Source organism: Hesperophylax consimilis, chromosome 9 (genome assembly GCF_061612785.1).
Source record: "Hesperophylax consimilis isolate HC1 chromosome 9, BYU_Hcon_1.0, whole genome shotgun sequence".
Lineage (NCBI taxonomy): Eukaryota > Metazoa > Arthropoda > Insecta > Trichoptera > Limnephilidae > Hesperophylax > Hesperophylax consimilis.
This window is the reverse complement of record NC_142844.1, coordinates 34,273,438-34,298,571: the sequence shown is the minus strand read 5'-3', so window position 1 is coordinate 34,298,571 and position 25,134 is coordinate 34,273,438. Positions and strand designations below refer to the sequence as shown.

Genomic DNA, 25,134 nt, shown 5'->3' with positions numbered 1-25,134 from the left:
ATGTTTTAATATGTCACAAAGAAGAGAGTAGACATTAAAACTTAGAGAGAGAAGCGAGAGTTGGTGAATGAATGAATGTTGACTGAATGATAATGTAGAATTGAATCGTATCTGGATCACAACAAGCTATTTATAAATAAACAATATTTGACGTGACCACATACACAAGATATTATAGACGCGAAATTCATGACAATATTACACTATGATGTGCCATAGACAAAAATATTTAACATAAAAGGTGGCATAGACAGAAAAAGATAATATAAAAGGCTCTACACATCGAGATTATAACATGAGGAAGTGAAAGAGTTTAGGCTTGACTGAATTTAAATATAAACAGGACAATCACAAGATACGACACGCAAAACTGATGACTGATGAATGAATGTTAATGAAGAAAGTAATGTGTGTACAAAAACAAAGTTGTGCGGCGTACATCCCTTCATCCTACTCCTTAGGGGAAACGGCATGATTATTAGTTAATAATATTGAAATAATTCATATACCTTTTACGATTTATTCAAACCAAAAATAAATAACATTTTTTAAACATTTATTAACAATTTCGAAATTGATTGGGTACTTGAAGAAGGCAAGGGATGATTACTTTTGAAAAATATTTTTCATATTTTAGTCTTCCTATTTAAATGCCAACTTTTCATTATATTATATAAGACAACATTGACCCAAATACCTTCATACATTACTTTGCTAAAATTGTCATGGGAGTGTCTGCCGTCCTAATGAATGGGCTATTTTTTCTCTCGTTTCCCATTCCTGGGCAAGTTGTATATTACCAAGATTACTATCAATGCTGGACTTTAGTTTAAATTATATATATGATAAGTGTATATATTATTTCTACGTGTATATCACACAATGGTATTTACCTTCGTACTGCTCATAACAAAGGAAATTTTGTCATCCGTAATTTATTAGGAATGTTGCGCAACTGAAATAATTGGAAAGTTTTGGAATGAGGTACATGTACAAAGTTTTTATTAGTCTTATTTTTTAAATACTTCTAAAAATCTGGAGCGAATAAGCCTTACGCGTTGCAAGGGGGTCATTGAAACATAAGTAATTTTTTTACATCGTTTATATTACGAAAACAATTTTTTTTACCAGGGTGATATTGATAGTAAAAAACTGAGCTTTAATTATATTAAATGTGTTATTTTTTTAAGGTTTTTCTTTAATGAGGATATTATTTGGTAGATAGCACGGGTCAAAGACATTCTCCGAACAAAAAAAGCATGATAAATAGCAGAACACCAAAGAGGTCAACCCAGATCCATCGAATGTGGTTCACGGTGCATGGATATGAAACAAAGAGGCATTGTGTTTCCTCTCTACAGACCCCGTTCTATGAAAAATGTAATCCTGCGAAAATTCCGGGAAGAATAATTGTCCCCATAAAAATACAACGTTGGGTATTTTTCTAAAACACCCCCGAAATATAACAAAAATACTGCGAATATTTCGGTAAGTTTTTTCAGAGTGTTGTTTTCATTCATCAAAATAAATTTGAGTGATGGGGTATGATTATGTACTGGAAACCATTCTCGTGGCGTTATTTTACACAGATACATAAGAAAATTTCATCTTAAAATCCAATATAAGAATATTGAATGCATTATTTTCAGCTTTCAGACACCACACAAAGCATGTGTAAAGTTCGTACATTCCCATTTACAATCAAAGCATTGCTTTAAATGTAAAGCTATACTTAGTGTTCTTTTCCTTTTCTGGGTCCTGAACTGAGAAAACTAACTGATATAAAATAGGGTTAATTTATTAAAAATCTGGTCAAATTAATCCCTACCAAAGAATCCGTTAAAAGCGAATGTTTTATGAGGGCGGTAGAACACGTGTACACACAAATATTTATATAGATTTTGACCCTACTGATATTGTCACATTGCGTTACGAATTTTACTAGCAAAACAACACGTGTTCTCATTATATTTTGAATGACTAATATTTTATCAGGGTAATGGTATGCTATCACTTTTTTAACAGGATCATTTTTCTCCGTGTTGAGACATATAAACATAACATTTCCCATTTATTGTTTTTGTGTTTAATTCGTAGAACACCATTTTTTTTTTTTAAATTTTATTAAAATCAAATTTAATAATATACTTATTAAGTTCTGCAAGTATTTTTTGGTTTTTGTTATTGTTACAGCTGTTTTGGCTTTCGAGGCCATTTTCAAACTGTGGTTTATCCACGTTTAGACGACTTATTAATATAATTTTATTTTCCCCCCTCCCAAATTTAAAATGATTTACTACCGGTTAAATCAATTTACTGGTAAAAATAATTGTGACAATAGATTTCATATTCTGTGAGGGTATTTTGAAGTCTGTTTTCCCCACATTAAAAAAATAATTGCAGAACTTAATAATTATATTATTGAATTTGATTTTAATTAAATTTTTATAAAAAAAATTAAATGGATAGCATTTCCCTTTAATATCAGGGTTGAGAATGTCATTATGTCACTGGTTTCCGTTAGATGACACTGATATGGTTTCAAATAAAATTAAGATATTACCTTATGGCGTTACTGCACTAATAATCGTTAATTTGGGAGAAATAATCAGGATACAGGTGAATTTTCCACGAACTGAAAAAAAATTACGGATTTTTTATCAAGATGACTTTGATGACAAATTTCTACTAAAATATTAGTCATTCAGAATATATCTGAATACGTGTTCATGCAGGTTTCATTGTCCGAATCAATCTAATAGATGAGATGCTTACAATATTGATATTTTAAAGAACATTTGTTCCGACATACATTCATAACATATTCGTGCTTTACTGATAGTTTCGTTATGAAATTTGTCAAATAATTCGTTATAAACCCGTTTTTTAACAGGAAAACAAAAATAAACTGACCAGATTTTCAATCAATTAACAATATTACATGTCGGTAAGTTTTATCCGTGAAATATTTTTTTTATATTGACTTATAAATTACTGTCTATATCTGAGTTTTCTCCTTAAATAAATAAAAAATATATATACAGATTTACGGCCTCCGTGGTTATATGGTTACGACCTTTGGCTATGAATCCGCGAGTTACGGGTTCGAATTCCGGCGTGCGCAAGTAGCTGCATTTGATTTTTTTTATTTTATTTTACTATTTATTCATACCTAAAAAAAGATATCATTCTGTATATTTGTGGCAAGTTCCATAGTGGTAGATAATTTCAGTATTACCATGGTTAAAGAACGCTACTATCGTTCATTCCTTGAAATATCTTTAATCGTGCTTGGTGACCTGATCTGAATAGCCAAATACTTCCCCACCTTCCTCTACCCCATCTCCTTCCGCTCCAGCTTAACTTCAGTCTCATAAAATACTCGAATTGGGGATGCCCTAGTCTTACCGGCTCCAGGCGGTTGGGAGCAGTTAAGACTATTGTGCGGTACTAACAAAAAAAATATTTTCCTAAGTTTAAAAATATGATAATCAACATTGCGAAAATAAACACTGTTGAAAAATGTACAGTTGTTCCAGCTGATAATTACTGTAATTTTATATAGGTGGATCCAGCGAAGTAATTGTGGCCCTTGAGATGCCACGCTACGCCTCCAGGGGATCCTCGGTGACTCTGAACTGCAATCACAACGTCCAGCCCGATCTGCTCTACAAGGTGGAGTGGTTGCGCGAAGAGGCGAAGATATTCCAGTACGTGAGGGAGAGAAGACCACCGTTCAGAAATTTCACCACCGTTGGATCACAACTAGATGTAAGTTTGATTTTATGTAAAATATGTTCATTTTAAAAAGCTATTTTTTCTATTAACGCCACACTTGTCATCTTTTGGAATGTTGTTTGAAGGGTTTTTTTAAGGAAGGAAGTTTTGGAATAGTAAAAGGTATCATGGTTGGGTAGGAATCTAGGGATCAGTGTGATCTACCCGATCTGGCACGCCACGGAGCTGGTAGGCAAGCGCATCTTGAAAACATTTCACCCGATGAACCTGGGCATCCCTGTTAAATTACCAAACGTAGCCAACCACTTGGGGTGACCTGTGGCAGATGGTCGGCTATCCAATAAATGGTTCTAGGGGTGATGGTACCCAAACTCGTCTCCCGAATTGATCTCGAAGTCGATGTTGTTAATCTAAATGTAATGTCTAATCTAATAAAAGCCGCTGTATCAGTTTAGTACTAACTAATACATTTGCTGAAAAAATTGTTGAGGAGAAGTAATTTTCATAATATGAAGATCTAATTTTATTGAAAATTCATAATGCGAAATTATTCTCGATTGATTAGTGTTGATTTTCGTTTTATTTCTGCAATGTTGTTAATCTATCGAAAGGTGCTACTTTGTTTTACTTACCTACGTACTTTCTGCTTTATGATTTTACACTTAATTAATAATATTATAGAGTTTATTGACGAATAAAAACTTCTACTTCGAAAATAAACATCATCCCACAATGCTTTAACCACTTTACACACGGTGAATATAATATAAAATATATTTATATATAGCAACGTAAAATATACCCTTTCTACACATGAAAGCCATAAGATTATATTATGTATTTCAAGTGTTCCCCACCTTTTTGAGTAAAAGATTTACTTTTTACCCAAGTTTTCATTGTGATCGATTTATAACAAGAATTTTTTCCGTTTACTATTTCTTAAAAACAAAGGCTGAAGAGGAGAAAATATATATTTCACATATCGCTTCACCTTATCAGGGAGTATACCGAGGTCACTTCAACGAGAAAATACATATTTCACATATCGGTTGACCTTATCACCTGACTTTATCAGGAAGTATACCGAGGTCTTTCTAACGAGAAAAAAAAATGGTATATTGCCCATCTGTGACGACTAAAAACAATGTATGGAGAGCGATATCATAATCACTTTAAAACTTTTGACCGTGAACATCTCAAATCGATAATGTTTGTTTTTTTAATAATACTAGTAATAAATGCTAGCATCGTACAGTATAGATCTCCTACACAATTGTGTGCTTATGTAAAATTTAAAACTTGTTACAATCATAAATTATATAATTAAAATATTACGATTTATTTTAGGGTATAATGCAAAGCTGTTGAAATGAGATCCCTGAGGCGTATGTGTGGTAAAACCATGTTTGATCATGTGAGGAATGTGGAGATCCGCAAAGAGTGCAAGGCTGATGTAAGCGTAATGAGTAAGATTAAGAAAGGGACGCTTAGATGGTTTGGGCATGTAGAGCGAATGAGCGAAGATAGGAGTGTAAGGAGGATATATGATGCAAATGTAAATGGTAGCAGAAGTCGGGGACGCCCGAGGAAGACATGGCACGATCAAGTGAATCAGATACTCGAGTCGGGCCATGTCAAGAGTCAGAATAATAGAAGAGTATGTATGAGACGATGTATGAATGTGAATGAGGCAAGGAGTGTGTGCCAAGACCGAGTTGTTTGGCGGTCCGTCCTCTCTGCCTACCCCTGCGGGGAAACGGCGTGATGGTTAGTTAGTTAGTTAGTTATGCAAAGCTACCTCGTTTTTGGCCAACGTTTCGGACAGCATTACAGTGTGCATCATCTGGGCTGATGTTGGCTAAAGAAAGAGGTAGTGCAACTCGGCATTATAAAAAATATCTTATTTCTTAAAAGTTGTAATGGATGTAAAAATATTTCCAGTACATATTATCTAAAACGTTTTATCGCATGTTCATACACAAATCATGATATATATTGGCGTGTTCATTCAAATAGTAAAAAAAGCTTAATTACCTTTGTTTATTGAAACAGCAAGCTTCCTGTTGGAAATAGCTTTTTTACTGTTAAAAATTAACAGCTTTTTTTAATGTACGGACGATATTTTTTACGGAATAACTGATTCTGTTGAACTTGCACGAATTGAATTTCAACGCCTGACAAAATGTAGTATCAAGTGTTTAATAACCATACTCGCATTCGAATTTGAAATTCAGTGACATTTCGTCCAGAGTTCGCTTTCTTTTAAGCCTACGAATACTTCACGTCTATTTATAGTTTATTCAGGAGTGCTCTTTTATCGTAAATTTACTGAAAAGAGTTGTTTGAACAGAAAATATATTTTTATAGCTTACATCATATATTTCTTCATATGAAGCGGTTACTTTGTGATGTGACATTATAATTTAAAATTAAACAATAAATTTGTAAACATCACTTAAAGGTAAATACTTAATGCCGACCGGGCTTAAATTTTAAAATACATAATATATTTTTGGAAAATAAACAGCTTGTAGATTAATTTCGACAAACATTGATAAATAATTATTATTTTTGGTAAAAAACCGTTCGTTCCATTCATAGGCAACATTTATTTAGTTTTAGGGAGTTTTACATAAGAATAGTTTGTTAAATTATGAACAATGTTATTACTATTAAAAAACGATAACAAATACATATACCTACGTGTACCAGCCTAGATTATAACAGCTCCGTTTCTTTTTAATGCTATACTAGAATGTTCTCTCAAACCTTTGTCTATTATTTATTACGTAAACTATTTTGAACACTTTGTTTAAATAATTAAGTTGTACAAATTACTTCGCAGTATATTTCGCAGGCAGGTTTTGCTACATTGTGGATGTAAGAGATAATGGTTTAGTTAAAGCTTCGAGATCGACCACGGAATTCTTTTATTTTAAATACTTCCGTAGAAGATGAATAGTTATTCCCTTTCATTAAATAATATGAATAAATATGTATTGAGAGTATAATACTTAGTTGTCACTATTATTTAAAATATTCATAAGATTGTAGGATCTAAATTTCTATGTTTTGTGATGCAGAAAGTTTCGTTGGTTACACGTATAATGATTTCTCTTTACGCAAACGACATTTTTTTCTTTTGAAAAAGAAAGACACAAAATTTCCGGGTTGTGAATAAACTGACTATTAGCGGATAACACCTTCTACCCCCTTAGTAAGCGGAAATTTTGCTCATATCGTGTTGGAGGTCTTAGCCAGAGGATGAATTCAACTCACGACGCCTGGGTGGTTCTCAGACGCGATGCCAACTCAGCAAATGACCTATATATATCTTAATATCAACAGATTTGCATAGATTTTTTTTTATTTTCTTTTATGTATACAATATTTTATAGTATTATAACATTTACAGGAACAGTTTACTTATCACGCGTGATAGTTGTTTTGCCTTTTTCAAGGCTATCAGGCTTCAAACTATCTTCAGAAGGCACAATACCTGTCACGCGTAATAAAAAATACACAAAAGCACTTCTTTAGAAATAAATTGTTTTCACAAATTGAATAATAATACTTTTGAATATAAAAAATAAAACCTTAAAATTATCAAAAATATTTAGAAAATATGCTTATACGAATGAATTACTTTATTTTCCTCTGCCCTAAATATTACAGTTTTTAGAGATTGAAAAAATAAGATTATTATTCAAAGATAAATATTTTTAACAAAGAAAGCCTTAAAAGTCCCAAACGCAAATAACATATGTGAAGATATTCACACCCTCCATATGTGTGAAGATGAGGTGGTGGTCTCATTACTGAAGAATCCCATATTTGTTCTGTAAGAAAAGAATTATTTGCTGAGTAGTAAACATCACTCAACACGGTTACTGCTTCTGCCCAATTAAATGTAAACGTTATATGGAAATGAAAAACTTTGTTAATAATAAACCTTTTAAAGTATTTCTGTCAATTTACTAGCAAGAACTTAAAAATTACATCCGGAAAATCGTGGGTTAAATGTTTGAATGTGAGATAAATTACTTTGGATTTAATTCGTCCGGAATATTAAATTTAATCTGCATGGTGCGGGGACCGAATTACCGATGCTAAACCCGACTTTTTGGTCGTTATTCTGAATGAAGAATACAAGAAAGATAATTAAATAATGATATGAAAGGGAAATGTTCGGCATGAGGCAAAATGTGAAACGCTGGAGAGTCATGAGGATTTAGACGAGGTTCACGAGGAAAAGAATACAAGTACTTTTTCTACCCAGTGTCATAAAGGGAGTGTGATTTATAAGAGTTTTTCCTGAGTAACTTTGTACGCAGCACACCGTAAATTCTTAGGAGATATGGCTTAGAGCACGGACTCATTTACAATAAACCAACTTCGTAATCAAGGCGTGTGCTGCGAATGGAACAAAATGGAAGAATCTTTAATTATTTTCTCGCGTATTTATTACTCTCCGAGTATTTTAGTAACACAATATTTTCACCCGCGAAATTATCTCTACGCAGCTTTAGTCGGTATCTTGTTAATTTGATCTTCGCTGCGTAATAATAATAGAATAAGATTTATTTAGAAGATCTTTAGAATTTGTAAGCGTTTTTGCTATTTCATTTCTGAAAGGTGGGCAAATAGACTTTCTCTTTTTTTATGTGAATACCGCACAAGAGTCCCAACTGCTCCCAACCGTCTGAAACCAGTGACGCTATGGCATTTCCAATTGGGGTATGTTGTGAGGCTGAAAGTTGTGGGGAGAGGAAAAAGATGAGGAGGAAGAAGGTTAATGAGTATCTGGCTATTCAGATTTGGTCACCAAAGACGGATAAAACCGTTTCACGAAATGTGTCAATTCTGAATGATGGTCTTAAACCAGGGCGATACTGAGAGTATCTTCCACTGTGGAACGTGCCGAAAGTATCCTTTGGATTGTTTTTTATGTTATTTGACATTTCATAAATATGATATATTCCAATTAATAGCTTAACTGTTTTTTTCTGTATAAGGAAGTTAGGTAAACTTTTTGATTATGCGACTGTGTGTTTAAGGATTTTAATAGCTATGCAAAAATTTCTAAAAGCACAAATTCTTATTTTATGTCTACGTTTGATAACACGCAGTTACGTAAACAATTTTATTATTCTGATTTATAAGTTCCTTGAAAATTTTCTTATGAAATTTCCTCACAAGACGCTATACATATATTGAATTTGCTTTATTTGGTAAAGAATCGCTATTCTAGAATACCTTTTCATTTAAACTACAGGTATTAAAATAATTATAATAATTGTCTTTTCGTCTTTCTATTTTCAATATGAAAGAACGAATGAATAAGCTCTTGTTAACATTGTTAAAACCATTATAAAGTATTCTGTCGTTCGACGTTTATTTGTAGTAGCTATAATAACAACAATCGTGTTCGTTGAATCACTTAAGAATTTCATTCAACAAGTTGAGTTTTCATTGTGAAAAGGTCTAAATTTAGACAAAGGAAATGTTTAATTTCACAAAGTTTTGAAATAGTACTTTGTTGCAAAATTCTATGTTTGGAGTTGTTAACTTGGTGTTGAGCTGGGTCAATAGATCTTTTTACTCGACCCGTCGTTTTACTTGCGTCGTGAGCGGGTCGCAAAAAAACGCTCTTTTAACGCGTTCCAATGACCTCCTAAAACTAAATATGACATTAAATCAAAATATTATGCAAATCAAAACAATAAATAACTGTTCTTATTCTAATATAATTGAAAATGAAACGTGAAATAGTCGACAGCGGCGAGTAGTTACAGCTACCGCCTCAAATCGAAGCTTCATTTCTCACTCACCTATGATTTTTTTTTAATTTTTTTATTTTTATATTTACTCCACACAGGAGGCCCTGAAGAAAATAATTTCCCTCAGGGCCTATGTCATCTTCGGGGATGCTGTGTGGAGGGTCTTTTTGTGGAGAGGAAGGAGTGAACATGGGTCTTGAAGAGTCCCATGTTGTAGGAGGGAGGAAACACAGAGGCCGGCAGTTCGTTCCACAGCCGAGCTGTTGAACTTAAGAACGAATCGTAGAAGCGACCCGTTCTCATGTGACAAGTGTCAACTGTGTACAAATGTTGGGCGCGCGTTTGGCGTGTATCCCGACTACGCACCGGTGCCGAAGGGATCAATGACGCTAGTTCCTCAGAGCATCTTCCATTGTAATACCGATAGAACAAGGACAGCATACCTACCTGACGCCTGTGCTCTAAAGATTGCAGTCCGTTTGTTAAGATTGGGGAATCTATCAAACGGACCGCCCGTTTCTGCACAGAGTCAAGGGTTTTTTTCAGGTATTTAGGGGCTCCAGACCACAGATGGCTGCCAAATTCGACCGTAGGGCGCACTTGCGATTTGTACAGGGTGAGCAGTTGTGTACTATTAAAGTATCTGCGGGCCCTGTACAGTACGCCCAGCTTCTGAGAGGCCAACTTTACTCTGGCTTCGATGGAGCCCCCGTACCTGAGCTGGTCACTTATAGTTACACCAAGCATATCAATGGAAGGCCTGTTCGGAAGATTGCTTCCGTTGAAGGAGACTAGATTATCATTTGGATCCCTTTTAGACGTAATCAGACAGGATTGGGTCTTTGAAACATTAAATTCGACGAGATTATTTTTACCCCAGGAGGAAATACTCTCGAGATAACCGTCCATTCTCTGCTTCAAAGCCCTCCGAGCCGTTGGAGTTTGTGTGCCCTTTGGGGGCTTGTCAAACAAAAAGCTATCATGAACTGTACTGTCATCCGCGTAACAATGAATCGGTGCACATGTCAAAAGGTCATTGATGTGCAACAAAAACAAAGTCGGAGACAGAACCGATCCCTGTGGGACGCCAGCATTTATGGAGTGCGAGGAAGAGGTGAAACCGTCAGCAACCGCCTGTATCGACCTATCCCTTAAAAAGTTAGCAATCCACGTACACAGGGATGCGGGAAGTCCGTAAGAATGCAATTTGTTGACAAGTCCTCGGTGCCAGACCCGGTCAAAGGCCTTGGATATGTCTAGTGCGACCGTTTGGGTCTCACCGTGACGTTCCAGGCACCGCCCCCAAACATGCGTCACATACGCGAGAAGATCACCGCACGAGCGGTTCCGCCGGAATCCGTATTGACGGTCGTTGATAATTTTGTTCTTCTCGAGGTATGTGAGCAGTTTGTCGTTGATCACACGTTCCATCACTTTGGACAGAACTGATGTGATCGCTATGGGGCGGTAGTTAGCCGGGTTGGAGCGGTCACCTTTCTTGGGAATAGGGTGAATTACCGCTTTTTTCCAACCAGAGGGCACAGTGCCACACTTCAGGGACATTTTGAAGAGCTTTGTCAAAACCGGAACTATTTCCGCAGCACACCTCTGCAATACCAGGGCAGGTATTCCATCAGGTCCACTAGCTTTGTTAACATCGAGCCCCCGTATGACGTGGAGTACATCCCGATGCCGGATCCTCAGCTTTTTCATATAGAAGCCGCAGTGAGGAACCGACGGCGAAACAGCACCCCCGTCGTCGAAGGTCGAGTTTTCCGCAAACATTTTCCCTAATAAGTTAGCCTTTTCGGTGGCGGTGTTTGCTAGTGAGCCGTCAGGTCTGGTAAGAGGTGGCAAACTGGGTTTGCAAAAATTTCGACCTATTGAGCCCGCAAGCGACCAGAATGCTCTGCTGCCATGCGGGCAGGCAGCCAGCTTTTTGCTGGTCTGCAGGTCGTGTTCGAATTTTGACCTATTAATGATTCTCTTGCATTCCTTTGCCGATTTGTTGTATGCTTATCTGCTTTCGGGCGTTCGAGATGTGTTGTAGGCTCGGTAAGCCGCGTTTTTTCGTCGAACTGCTTCGGAGCATTGTCGACTGAACCACGGCTTTGAGCCCACACCAGTTTCTTTAGTAGTCGATTGAATGAAGCCATCCATCGCCGATTTGATGACTTCACCAATCTCCTGGGCACATCTTGAAGGGTCCGAAGTCCGAAAACAAACAGCTGACCACGGAAAAGCGTTGAAATGGGCCCGCATACCGAACCAATCTGCTGACCTATAGTGCCACACTTTTCTCCTCAGTCTCTCATTGGTTGGTCTGAAGCTAACAGGGATTGATGTCGTCACTAGGCAGTGGTCAGATGATCCCAGAGGCGCTGTGACGTCAATCTTATAACCGTGTGGCACAGTAGTTAAGAATAGGTCTAACAGATTGGAGCGGTGAGTCTGGACATCAGGAACCCTTGTAGGCTCCTGAACTAATTGCTCTAATCCGTAGCAAATGGCAAAGGATTCCGCCTGTCGGCCAGCCGAGTCCGTTGGGCCTGAGAACTTCAACCATGGTTCGTTATGAACATTGAAGTCCCCCAGAACAACAAACTCGGCCGAAGGGTAGCGGGGCAAGAGATCATCAATAGTATCGCTCAAATGTTTGAAGAGCTCGGAAGTGTCTGATTCGCTTTGGTTCGGTGAGCGGTATAAACATGCGTAGAATCTTGCCGTACTGGCAAGATTGACGCGCACCCACATTACGTCGAATCTGGAATTTTCCAGACTCAATAGTCGTACACAGTTGACGTCAGCTCGACTATAGAGGCAGACTCCTCCTTTGAGTCGAAATTTGCTTGCGAGGGTAAAGCCCGGGCAGTCCAGATAGGAGGAGTCTGGCGGCTCGGCTATCTGAGTTTCGGATAGGAAAAGAAGGTTGGGACGTTGGGACAAAAGATGGTGATGGACGGAATTTAAATTTGTGTGCAGGCCGCGAATGTTGGCAAAATTTACCAACAGTTTTGGCCCGCACCGGGGACGCCTGCTACTCGCTATGATTGGCTGGGTCAATGTATAAAATGTTCCGCTGTGATATCTTATGTCTCTTTATGCGCCATACAATAAACGAGATGACACTATGTCGTATAGTAAAAATTCTCTAGCATACTGAAGTCATAAATAAATACTGAAGTCATTTTGGGTCATTTCCATGAAAGAGTCAGCAAGATAAATATTATGTGTCGAAAAGAGATGGTTTGATAAGCGTAGGCTAGTTTTGCATATTGCACGTGTATCGCATGAAACAATTTACTATAAAATGTAATATGACTATCGAATTCATGAGGGACCTTTACTTGAATATGGATAATGTGATGTCACAATATCAAATCAGTATTAGACGCATATATTTTTTTTCAAATGAACTTCTACTTCTGGATCCTAGAGTTACCTCTGACAACAATTATAGTATATTTTAGATGTGAGAAATCTCACATATCTATTAAAAAGGCAAATTTTGTCGGTCGCGAGAAATTCATTCGAGGCGTGATGCCCGTTCTACAAAATTCATGCAGCTTCTATTATTTTGACTACGATTGCTCGTCACGCCGCACCGCCAGCCACCACGACACCCGGATACTCACAATAATAACCAGTTAAGAGAGATTACGAGAGTAGGTTGCGATAGTGGGTCGCGGAACCCGGGTCCTGATGAAAAATGAACCTGCACGCTCTTTGGAAGCTCTTGAACGGGTTTAAATGAGCGGGTCATTCAGTACTAAAGTCGGAGGATCTAAAAATACAAAAATACCATGTAACAGGTTGTTTCCTGCAAATCAAGTCCTTTATGTGCGAAGCTCTAGCTGTTTAACTTATATGGGACAAACAATTAAAAATCAAGTTAATTTAACTTTAACTTATATAATTTACTAAAAAGAAAGTTTATGTCCAAAACGAAAGAACAAAAATAATCTTTCGTAGTTTACTGAGATTTCATTATCATAACTAAGCAATCCTTTTATTTAAAATCTAGGTAAAGATGTGCTTGCATTCATAGCATTCGTGAAAATGACAATTTATTATGTTAGGTTATTTTTGATATATTTTCAGTGGAAAAAAAATCCTAAAACTTCAGTGATCATGGAATAGAAAATGTGTTTATAATCTGCAAAATAAAATCAGTTCATAATATATACTACTGTTAATTAGGGTGGATCGCCATTGTATGGAATTATTTTTTTTTTTATAAATTAGTTTTCGCGTGGTGCGGAATAGATGCTCTAGGTACATACAATTAAGCATACAAAATATCAATTTAAAATTTTGATAGCAAGTACTGCCCCAAAGCAGTTAAATAATTTAAAATCTTTTAAAAAATTGTCCCTTTATAAAACAGTTTTGTGTCAATATTAATACTTTAATTTTTACTTTTACATTTCATAATGAATAGAAATTGCCGCGCCTTAAATAATAATACTAAAAAAAAAATTGATAATATTTATTTTTCCGCGAAAATTTGACAAATTGCCGAGTCCACTTTCTCGCGCCTCGCTCGCGCACCGCGCATCTTTAGATCTACCGTCCATATCTCGCAGTACAGTTTCAAGTTTTACTAACGTTGATCTTCCAACTGACCAACATTACTTTGCTTCATCTACTCCTTCTTCTTATGTAATAAATCCAACAGACAGTGGACTATCTGTTGTATCCAGAACATTGGATCGATACAGTATTTCTGATCAGGCAGGTGCTGCCATCGTCTGCGCTACATTGCAAGATATTGAATTAGTGACAACAGACAATCTTACAAACGTGATCGATTGTACTAAGATTCGACGTGCTCATGCCAAAGCTAGGATCACACTGACTGCCATCAACCAGCCCCATTTTGATTTGTGCATTAGCATATCGTTTACGGTCAAAGGATAAAACATTAATCATGGAGGATGGACGCAGAAAAGTTGTGATAGAAGAACATATCAGTCTTTTGAAAGAACCTAGCTCACAATACATTGGTCACATGGGCGTTAAGTTCGGCAATGCTAAAACAATAGCATATTTTGTGGCAAAATCCATTGATTTAGCGTGCATCGTGGCTATCGGATGTGACGGAACAGCAGTTAATACTGGAACTAAGTCTGGCATTATTCGACTTCTTGAAGGAAAGCTCCATCATCCACTTCAGTTGTTGGTCTGTCAGTTACATTCTAAAGAGTTAAGTTTGAGACACCTTTTCGAATACCTTGATGGATTGACAACAGGTCCTAGAAGCTTTAGCGGCCAACTAGGAAAGTTACTCAAAAACTGTGAACATCTTCCTGTGATAGAATTTCAAGCAATAGAATGCAACTTACCTATGAACCTTACTTATGAAATTACAAAATCCCGTGACGACCTTAGCACATACCAGCTTTATTTATTGGAAATGTGCCGAGCAATCGCCGAAGGACAATGTAATGAAAACTTAGCGAAAAGAAACCCGGGTAAAATCTGTCATTCGCGTTGGTTAACAACAGCCAATACTATTCTCCGACTTTACACTTCAACCAAGAATCCGACAGAAATCAGGTGATATTGACTGAATTTGTGCTAAGAGTGTATGCTCTGATGTGGTTTAAAATAAAAACACAACCTTTGAGACAACCAAGAGCAGACTTCAACCGGCGAGACACCTCCACAAAACCATAAAACTGTCTCGTTACCTTCCAGAGCATTTGAAAAAGGTGGTGGATCCCGTAATTCAACACAACGGGTATTTTGGCCAAGCAAAAATATACTTATTAGTATGTTAAACGACGAACGAAGACAGATTAGAGAGTTGGCTCTCAGACGGATTCTAAGTATCCGAGAACTTACGTTGGGGTTCTCTCCAATAAGAGTATTTAAGCTACCTACTTTTAATTTCAACGCAAAAGACTATATTGACTTGATCTACTGGGAAAAACCATCAAAAGCACCTCTTACAAAACTGATATCTAGCGAGACAATAATTGATGCCATTGCAAACCACGAAATTATCGAATCCAACATTTTGTGTATGTTCCGATTGATGCCCTGTCACACGCAAGCCACGGAAAGATGCATCAAAGTGGTAACGGCATCATGCTCTGCTGTTTGCGGCCCTGAAAGACGTGAAGGGTGGATACAAAACAAGCTAGAATCTTGTCGTATAATGCCAGTATTGAATTCGAAGAAGGACTATAAAATACAATAACTTTCATGATTTTTAACTATATTTTTAACAGTGTTTGTGATTTTTTTGTGTAGCAATGGTACTTTTATTGTTTCTTGATTAGTAAATAATATTATTAGTAAATAAAAAGTTATTTTTTTATATTTTAACTACTTTTATTGAGCAAAGATTAAACCCTTCTTTTTCTAGTTTCACGCTATTTTTTTAAAATTTGAATTGACTTGGGGCAGTACTTGCACTCGAAATATCTTAATGCTGTCATAATGACTTTTAAAGGTATCCCCATAGAGCATCCATTCCACACCCCGCTGCTAAGAAAAACATAAAAACTAAAAAACGATCCACCCTACTATTAATACTCTATTATTAAAGACAATATTAGCAATTTTTAAACGAAAATTTGAAAATCTCATCGGGAACTTTTATTATCGACACGGCCAAATTACTTATATTGTTTTCAATAATTAAATATTACAATTTGAGGTTTTATTCCTAAAAATATTCCAAAATAAACATAAAAATACTCATTTTCGGGTGCACTGTTTTACTGATCGCCAACGAAAAATACGCACATAATATGATCATCACTTATAAGATTATCACTTATAAGATAATCCGTTATAAGATCATCACTTCTAAGATCATCACTTTCTACAAGAATTACACATTTCATGTTATTTCTTGAAAGCTCTTGAAGTCTTTGCCATCATATCACATTTATGACAATATTTATTTAATGTTTAATTATTGATTTAGTTCTGTACATTCCAATTTCCTTCGACTTAGATTGTTAAATGAACTGCTCTAAAAAAAATTAGATTCGACCCATTAAAGTGATTTCCAGAGCGCCGTATATTTCGAGTTCAGTCGTGAACACCAACCCTTGATTAAGAACAATTTATGTTTTCTCGATACCTTGCTTAACAGAATGACTTACAAACTAAGTTAGGTGACCTTTTAGTAAAGAAAAGCATTGTATTAAAGAGAAGGTTGACGTCATTGCAGAACAATGGAATACAAATGTCTGTTGGTGTCTTTAAATATGCATGGTGATTCGGCTTCGTTTCTTGACGCGTGTTGTGGAATTCTATCCGAACTTACCGTACCTACTTTGAGAGACATGAAAAATTAATTAGTTCAGAGCCAAGATCTTAAAAGGTCAATGTTAAATCTATGGACACCTGACTAGCTTTGAAAAATTAGAAAGAAGTAGGATTTTTGAACTTTTCAAATTCCTACAGTTTTCAAAACGACAAAAATCATAGCATCATAGGCGGGTATGGGTACATGTCTGTCATAACGACCCTCCACACATTACATGGGCCCCGAGATAAATTATTTTCCTCAAGTCCTCCTAAGTGAAGTAAATATTGAAAAAATACATATTTCCTTCCGGAAGGATAATACAAGGGATAAAACTAAATGTCATTCTATAATTTTAAATACTTTAACTACAGCCCCTGTGAAAAATCACAATTCAGAATCGAAACTTTGCTTGAAATGGCTTTAAGTTTGGTGGCCAGATATGAACAGCCAGATTACTTCCCCACCTTCCTCTTCCTTATTTTCTTCTCCTCTTCACTATCTATTAACTCAAAACCACCTCTAAGGATATAATTGTCTCACTAGTTCCAGATGACCGGGAGAAGTTGAGACACTTGTGAAAAAATATTTAAGTTTTATTAAAATTTGTAATTAAAAGAAAAATTAAACAACATAAAATCATTAACCAAGTAGTGCATTATTTATTATATCTTGATATCGTAATGACATTGTTCAGTATTTTATTAGGTGAGAAATATAATCCTTTGAATGATGTTCAGTATAATGCAATACTATAAGTATGCGAATGAAAGCGTATTGTGGTAAAAACAGGTTTTCTTTGGGTATTGATTTTAATGGAAACATCACATTTCCGAAAATATCCAGCCTAGTTACTTTTGTTAATATCCCATTCTTCACTAAGAAAGATAATAAAATTGCATTTTATTGAAGAAAGTGAAAATAAAAGTAAACAAATCTTTGATTTTTTGATAATATAACAAAAAACCATTATAACTTCGTGCAAGAGTGATTTCTTACCACACTTCCTATGCAAGAGTCGGTTTTATCGCCCCTAGTCGCCCCAAAAGATGTCTTTAATATTAGTGTGTTAAATACCTTTTAATCCGTGATCTTTTGTGTATAGACATATTTGACAAAATTTCATTACATTGAATTTTTGGGTAAACGCCACTTCTTTTCAATTGTTAACATTCGTAATATATATATAAGACAAGATACCAGATCGTTTGTTTCCAAATTTTCAATAATAAGGAACTGTAGTAAAAATATCATGGCTTAAAAAAATATATTCATATAGATCTGATGTAAGGCTGATTGAATATATAGGTTTTATTTATAAGTCGTCATTTAAAAACGAAAAAAAAACACAATTTCACTAAAACAAACGTTTGGTCATCAGCTGATTAATAATAACCAGTAAAAATCTATGGTGTAAATTTTTTGCATAAGGGTTTCCAAATTGTGGAGATTTTCCAAAATTTGTATCGAGAATTGAGTTTTTTGCGAGAAGAACTTCTCGATTATCCAACCATATTGAAAAAAAAAATAATTGCGAGAATTTCATTTTCGTTAGAAGCAAATAAAGTCGAAAGAGAAAATACCATAATGACTAGATTTAGAATTATAGAATTTCTTTTCATTTTGTAAGTAAAAGAACTTGTGGAGATTTTGTGAAGAGTTTGAAAATCTATTGGTGTTATTTTAGGACTCAGAACTAGCATTGGCAACTCTGTTCCTTTTTCATATTTGAACCGATGAAAATGTTTTAATGCTGGTTTTAAAACACCGGTAAATTGTTTATCAGGTGCTGTCACTGATGCATTTTTGCACTTTGATTCGATACAATAACATGATTGACCAGATGCTAACATTTTACATGTGTTCTTAGATGTTAAACACGGGTTATCATAACCACTCATGTGATTGGTGTTATTTATATGCATTTACAAAATTATTGAAACAATTTCGTCCTTCAAAATATTAATATGGAAACAGATGAATAAAAAAACGTCTCGACTTCCATAAAAAATACAGCGCCGGCTGGAACTTAAACAAGTTTTTTGACTGGTGACGTCACGGGTTACTTTTACAGATTTGAAAAAGTAACCCGAAGCGAGACCCGACAAATTAAAACTTTATAAATTATTAATTAAGAAAAAATTTAAAATGTTCGCAGTTCCTCATTGTGAAATAAAATATGGTAAGTCGAACGAATCTGAATTGTAACTGCTAGTTATATATTCATTTCCTTAGCAAGTCTATGTATTTTATTGCTGACTTTTGGAAATAAACCCACCTGACGAAAGAAAGTTACCATGTATTGATTTTGGCCTAACCTTTTCCAGATCCCACAGGACCCGAACTTCTCTTCGGAGGCACATTAGTTATTTGAGAAAAACTTTCCGACGGTACTTATAATAAAACAAGTTACCGAAACACTCATAGCAGTTCACCAAAAGAGTCATCGTATTAATGTTTGCACATTGAGAAAAAAATATCATCAATGAAAAAAAATAAATTATTAATATTTATTGTAAATTATCAATGATTTTTCTTCAATTCTCTAGTAAAATCTATAAAAAGCTTTCATTTTATCTTGTACGGTGAAGGGAGTATATTATCAAAATTATAAGTTATCGGTTTACTTTCATATGAATATATTTTAAGAGAGTATAGCATATATACTAGATCAGGGGTGGCCAACCGGTCGACCGCGAAGCTGATTTAGGTAGCTCGCGAGAGTAAAATAAAGTGAATATGAAAATATGACAAAATAATATTATTTTGAGATGTATTTGCGTGAAGGACTGAATAAGGTACCTACTCACACGTTTCGGTCGCATCGCAAAAACGCAATGGCAGTATCGTTGCGTGCGTGTGCGTGAGTCAGTCAACTAAATATGGCTCGCCTCGCTCCGCGCGTAGGTAAGTTATATCGTTGTCTCTTTTCTTTTCATTTTGCATTGTTTTCTCGTGGCTTTCGTGGGTAGCTAGCCTAGCCAGTACCTACTAGTGTCGACTTGAGTGCGCACGGATCACATTGAACTTGTTATGTGGCGATAATAAAAATAACGTTGGGACTTGGACTGAAATTGTGACTTTGTTTTTTACTGACCATTCACTATTATAAATATCAGAATGAGTGGGCCATCTAGTTCGAGTGCTAAAAAAAGTAAGACTTATTTTTATCACAGTGAGTGGGAAGAGGAATTTTTTTCGTTATGGTCGAGGACAAATGTGTGTGTATAATTTGCAACTCAAGTTTAGCGTTGCCAAAAAGAGCAAATATTGAAAGGCATTTTAAAACTAAACATTCCAAATACGCCACTGATTTTCCATTTGGCAGTGAAAACTGAAAGATAAAAGTATGCGAATTAAAAAACAAGTTCAGTACCTACACAACAATATTTTTTTACAAAACCAGACTCGAAATCAAAAACTGCAACACTGTCATCATTCACTGTTACAGAAATATTGATAATTACGTAAGAAACCTTTCGAAGATGGAGAAATGATAAAATAAGCCACGCAGAGAGCTAGAGAAGCGCCTTTTAATGACTTTAAAAGAAGGAAAGAAATTATTTCAGCACTAAATGACATTTCATTGTCACGATACACAGAAATGCGACGCAGTGAAGCCTTAAGTGAAAATTTGGAACAATTACTTAATGACTACCTGCAGAAATGTAGTTTCTTGTCTCTTGTTTTTTCGTGCGTCTAGTTTTTGAAGACATGACGGTAAAAAAAGAGTTACTAACGATGATTCCATTGAAAGGGCAAACCAGAGGTGAAGATATCTACAGATATTTTAAGTGTTTTGTTTAAAAAATTGAATTTCCGATTCACAAACTAGTTGCTATCACGACAAATAGAGCACCCGCTATGGTGGGACGAAGAGTTGGTTTTCTCGAATTCTGGAATCGGATAATATTATGAAAGTTGCCTATAAAATAGTTAATTCTATTCGAGCCAGAAGTTTGAAAAAGAAGTTTGCAAAGGCGACTATATCGAGCTCTTCTTGAAAATACTGAATCCGAACACTCAGATCTTTTGCTACATACAGATGTCAGGTGGCCAAGCCATGGTGCCTTTTTGAAGAGATTTCGACAATTACTGCAAAAAATCAAAACATTTATATATTCGGAAGGAGAAAATATACCCGAGCTTAAAGATGAAAAATGGCTTATAAAGCTGGCTTTCCTTTGTAACATAACAGAAAAACTCAACGAGTTAAACCTGAATCTTTAAGGGAAAGACAGAACCGTCATTGCCATGATAACTATGATTAAAACTTTTATAAATCTTATTCAAGTGCATGCATCTCAATTAAAATGAAGCGAACTCAAATATTATAAAAACATGGAAGAAGAATGTATGCACAATTCAAATCGAGATTTTAAAACTTTTGCTGAACAGTCAGAAAATTTGCACCTGAAGTTTGAAAGAAGGTTTGCGGATTTTGCCGCTCTCGAAGAAGTACTAAGTTTCATGGTTGTTTAAAATGTACGAGCTATTAGCTAAGTTCACAACCAGTTATTTTACAGGCGCCTAGCACCTAGTGGTCAGAAATAAAACTAGGGTCTATAGATAAAACAGGTGTTTTAATTACCAATTGGCTTTTCTTTGACAGTGTTTTGTTTTGATAATTAGCTTGTCAGTGTGTGTTATTTGATTAGGTTATAAAAAGCCTCGCCGAGTAGATTTCTGACTTCTTCTCTCCAAAAAATAGTAACAGTCAGTCATTATGGTCAACTGACGGTTATTAAAAGTGTTTTACCCGGGTCGGGAATATTTTTAACTCGTAACATTAAATAAAGTACAAATGCAGTTTCGTGCAACAAAAACTATGCGTCAATTATTTTGAAGACTTCATCAAGCCCCAAACTATTCTGAACAATGGTATTCCCATTTAATGAAAATATTGATAATGACAGCTTAACTGTTAAAATCGGTAACTTAACCGATACTGAATCTGTTGTGGTCGAAGAAGAAATAATTAAAATGAGAAGCGACATATTATTGAAAGCTAGGGCATCTGGTAGTACAGATTTTCGGAAACTGATTTGCAAAGAAAAGTTTCCATGCCTAAGAAAGGTAGCTTTATATTTGACGTCGTTTTTCGGCTGTACCTTTCTTTGCGAATCAACATTTTCAACGATGAATGCAATAAAAACCAAGCATCGTTCCCGCATAACAGATGCCCACTTAACTTCTTATTTGCGAATCGCAGTTACTTCGTACACTCCCCAATATGATAAGCTTGTGGATAATATGCAGTGTCAAACATCCACCCTAAAACGTAAAGCTGAATGAAAAAAAATTATATGTTACATTGCATTAATAAATTCTTACTAATCTTAAACTCTACCTTACAGTCGACCGCAAGAAATAATTTTTAACGCAAGTAGACCGAACAGGTCGAAAGTTTGGCCACCCCTGTAACTAGATAGTAATTATTTTTTTCAGTCCGGTAAAAGAAACCTTAAAGGCGCATTTGAGCGAAAAAAAATGTTGGCTATTAAACTAAATTTTATTACTCGTTTTATTTAGCATAAGAACCATCTTTTATAAAATACTTAAAAATTTTATTCCTATGGTGGTCCATTTTAAGATGTTATGCCATATTCAATACTTTTCTCTGCGCAAATATCAAATTTTGTTTCTGTTCGTTAGCGTGTTGTGAGTCTTTCTGGGTGAACTTATTGAGTCTTTCTGGATAAAAAAAACATTTCCATTATTTACAGTCATCAATACTAAAAATACATGTGGTTACATTTTATCAGAGATAACTCATTGAGGCTTAAATTTCGTTTTAATACTTTATCATTTTTGGTGACAATAAAATCAACTCTTAGTAAAATTATGAAACAGACATACAAAGAAAACAAAAAGAGGACAGAAGAATAATTTAAATTATGCCAAATATTATTTTTTTCATATCTTCGTTTTCGCCATAGTCTGAACTAATTGGAGAAGGTGGGATCAAAGGATTTACAATTTATGGAATTTCGTAACTCAAAAAGTGAGAAGAAGTTATTAAGGAAGCTTGGAAAGAATCCGGGTAAATAATTCTGAAATTCATGTTCGTAAAAAGTCAAGGATGTATCGAATGATGAATTGCGAAGTTAGTGCAGTCGATTAGTAAACTTTACGGTTTAAAACAGTATAATTACTGTGTTTATTTAATATGATAATATTTATTTATTAAATTTTTTAACTCATTACCAGAAAAAATTAGAAACATGAATGCAAATATAAACGAATTCAAAAGCCACCTTAAAAAGTATTCCGAACAGTTGAACTGAATCATATCAAATATAAACCAATATAACAACACCCCCATACACACAAGCCTTGCTTATTTATGGGGGTACATCAAATACTAATATTATGTAATTAATAACTGTACTTTATTGTGTAATTATATTATGTAATTGTTATATTATGTAATTCGTGTATCTTTTTTTTACTAATAAAAAAATAAAAAATAAAATAAAAAAATGTTAAGCAAGACACAAACCATTAGTGATAACGAATATCAACAATAATTGTGACTGTTTTGCACCATTCAAACAGCTCGTTGCTCGATGGCCCTGACTTGATCACTTGACACTTCAAAATACGCCGTCCACCAAGAGCTGTATTGTAGTCGGACTTGGACAGTATGACTAAATAATTGACAGGTAAAACATTGTCGATGTGGCCTGTAGGACTGTTAGCTGTCCGCTAAACATTTGTACAACGCGTTATAACGTCGAAAACGTAACTCAGGCGTCCTTCGCATTACGTGTACCGTACGGGTACGGAGTATACTTCTCGCTGCAGAAGATGTGGCGGCCATAATATATTATTACGGAACTGCCTACATAAATTGTGGAGGGAAATGACGTCACTATGGCGCCGTATTAAATTCCAAATGGCCGTTGGTGTAATAATTTTGCCCTACGCAACTGTATCTACAGTGTACCCGAATAAATAAATATCAAGCACAATTTAAAATTCGAAGGAAAGGTTTTGTAGCAGGTGATTTATTTCATATTGGAATTGCAGCTCTACTACGTTTACGCGGTACAAAGGTAAAAGTTTTGGCACATTATGGACGATTTCCATAGTAGAGTCGCCTGCTGTTTGGTTCTGGACTTTGAACCAAGATATCGACGGTATAAATATGTCAAAAATCTATTAATAGTTGTGTACCATTGTGAATCTCAATTAATCACTAATCAAACGTACTGATATCGGTAATTCTCTTTGAATTTAATTTTTAAAACTGCTACAGGATGAAGAATAATTCAGACAAGCTTTAAAGTAGGTACGTTTAATTCATTTGTGAATAGCATTCTTTATTTAAATATCCCTTATATTTCATTTTCGAAAATAAAAAATAGTATAGTATAAGTGGATAAACAGGTCTTTAAAACACGCGCGATTTTTCGAGCACGACGGCGTAGCCGAGTGCTCGAAATAAAGCAAGTGTTTTAAAGACCAGTTATCCACGAATACTTTACGATATTTTTTTTATTGGTACACTTTGAAAATATAAATATTGATTTTATTATTAAAAATTTGGAAATAAGAACTATTAATGAATTCGTGATGTGACATCACAATATCTTGTTGTCATGGAAATGAAAAACACAAACAATAATTTGCAATCTGTCACATAAGATTAATAGTTGGATTTATAGTTAAAAGTTGACATTTAGACTTCACATTTTGTTGATTTGTTGATGTTGCTATGGTTACTTTAAAAAACGCGCGTTCCATAAAGTGCGATTTAAACACGCTAGAGCGTACTTTAAATGAGTAAAAAAGGGCACCAATTAAAAAAATATTGTATTCAATAAAAATAAATATGAATAAATGCTTTGTCTTTGAAATCTACACCTACGAATAAATTATAAATATTGGCAAATAAAAAATTATAATTTAGTCCATACAAAAAAATGCGTAAGTAATAACTAGGCAAATAAAGTTTGGAATCAGAAATAAAGTTTATTTTTTATATAACTGGGCGCATACTCAGATGCATTAAATATTTTTTAACATTATATACCTTCCTAGTGATTTCCCTTTTATTTACTTCATTTTGCGAAAAATATTTTTTCGATTACGCATAAAGCAGATAAATATATTGATTTTTTCAAAATCTGAATTTGATATTTCGTATACAGAGAAAAATAATATAATTTAAAAAAAACGGTTTGGAGTAGATATTTATCTTTGTATAAACGCTCCTCAATAAAATAATAAGTGTAATTCCTCTAAGATAACAAGAGTATTGTAGGAGGAAAAAATGTTAGTAAGTTATTTTTTTTTTTAAAACGTTATGTATATAATATTGGTATTTGCACCTGACTCCAGATT

The 25,134-nt window shown here is 34.9% G+C and overlaps 1 protein-coding gene across 4 annotated transcripts in view; it reads left to right on the top strand.

The window, feature by feature from the left end:
- The window catches only part of LOC149421264 (uncharacterized), a 146,510-nt gene that overhangs the window by 89,506 nt on the left and 31,870 nt on the right, over positions 1-25,134 (top strand). For all 4 annotated transcript variants that reach the window (XM_089635915.1, XM_089635916.1, XM_089635913.1 and 1 more), the window contains exon 3: positions 3,566-3,771. In XM_089635915.1, coding sequence (XP_089492041.1) covers positions 3,566-3,771 — 206 coding nt within the window. The remainder of the gene's footprint in view (positions 1-3,565; positions 3,772-25,134) is intronic.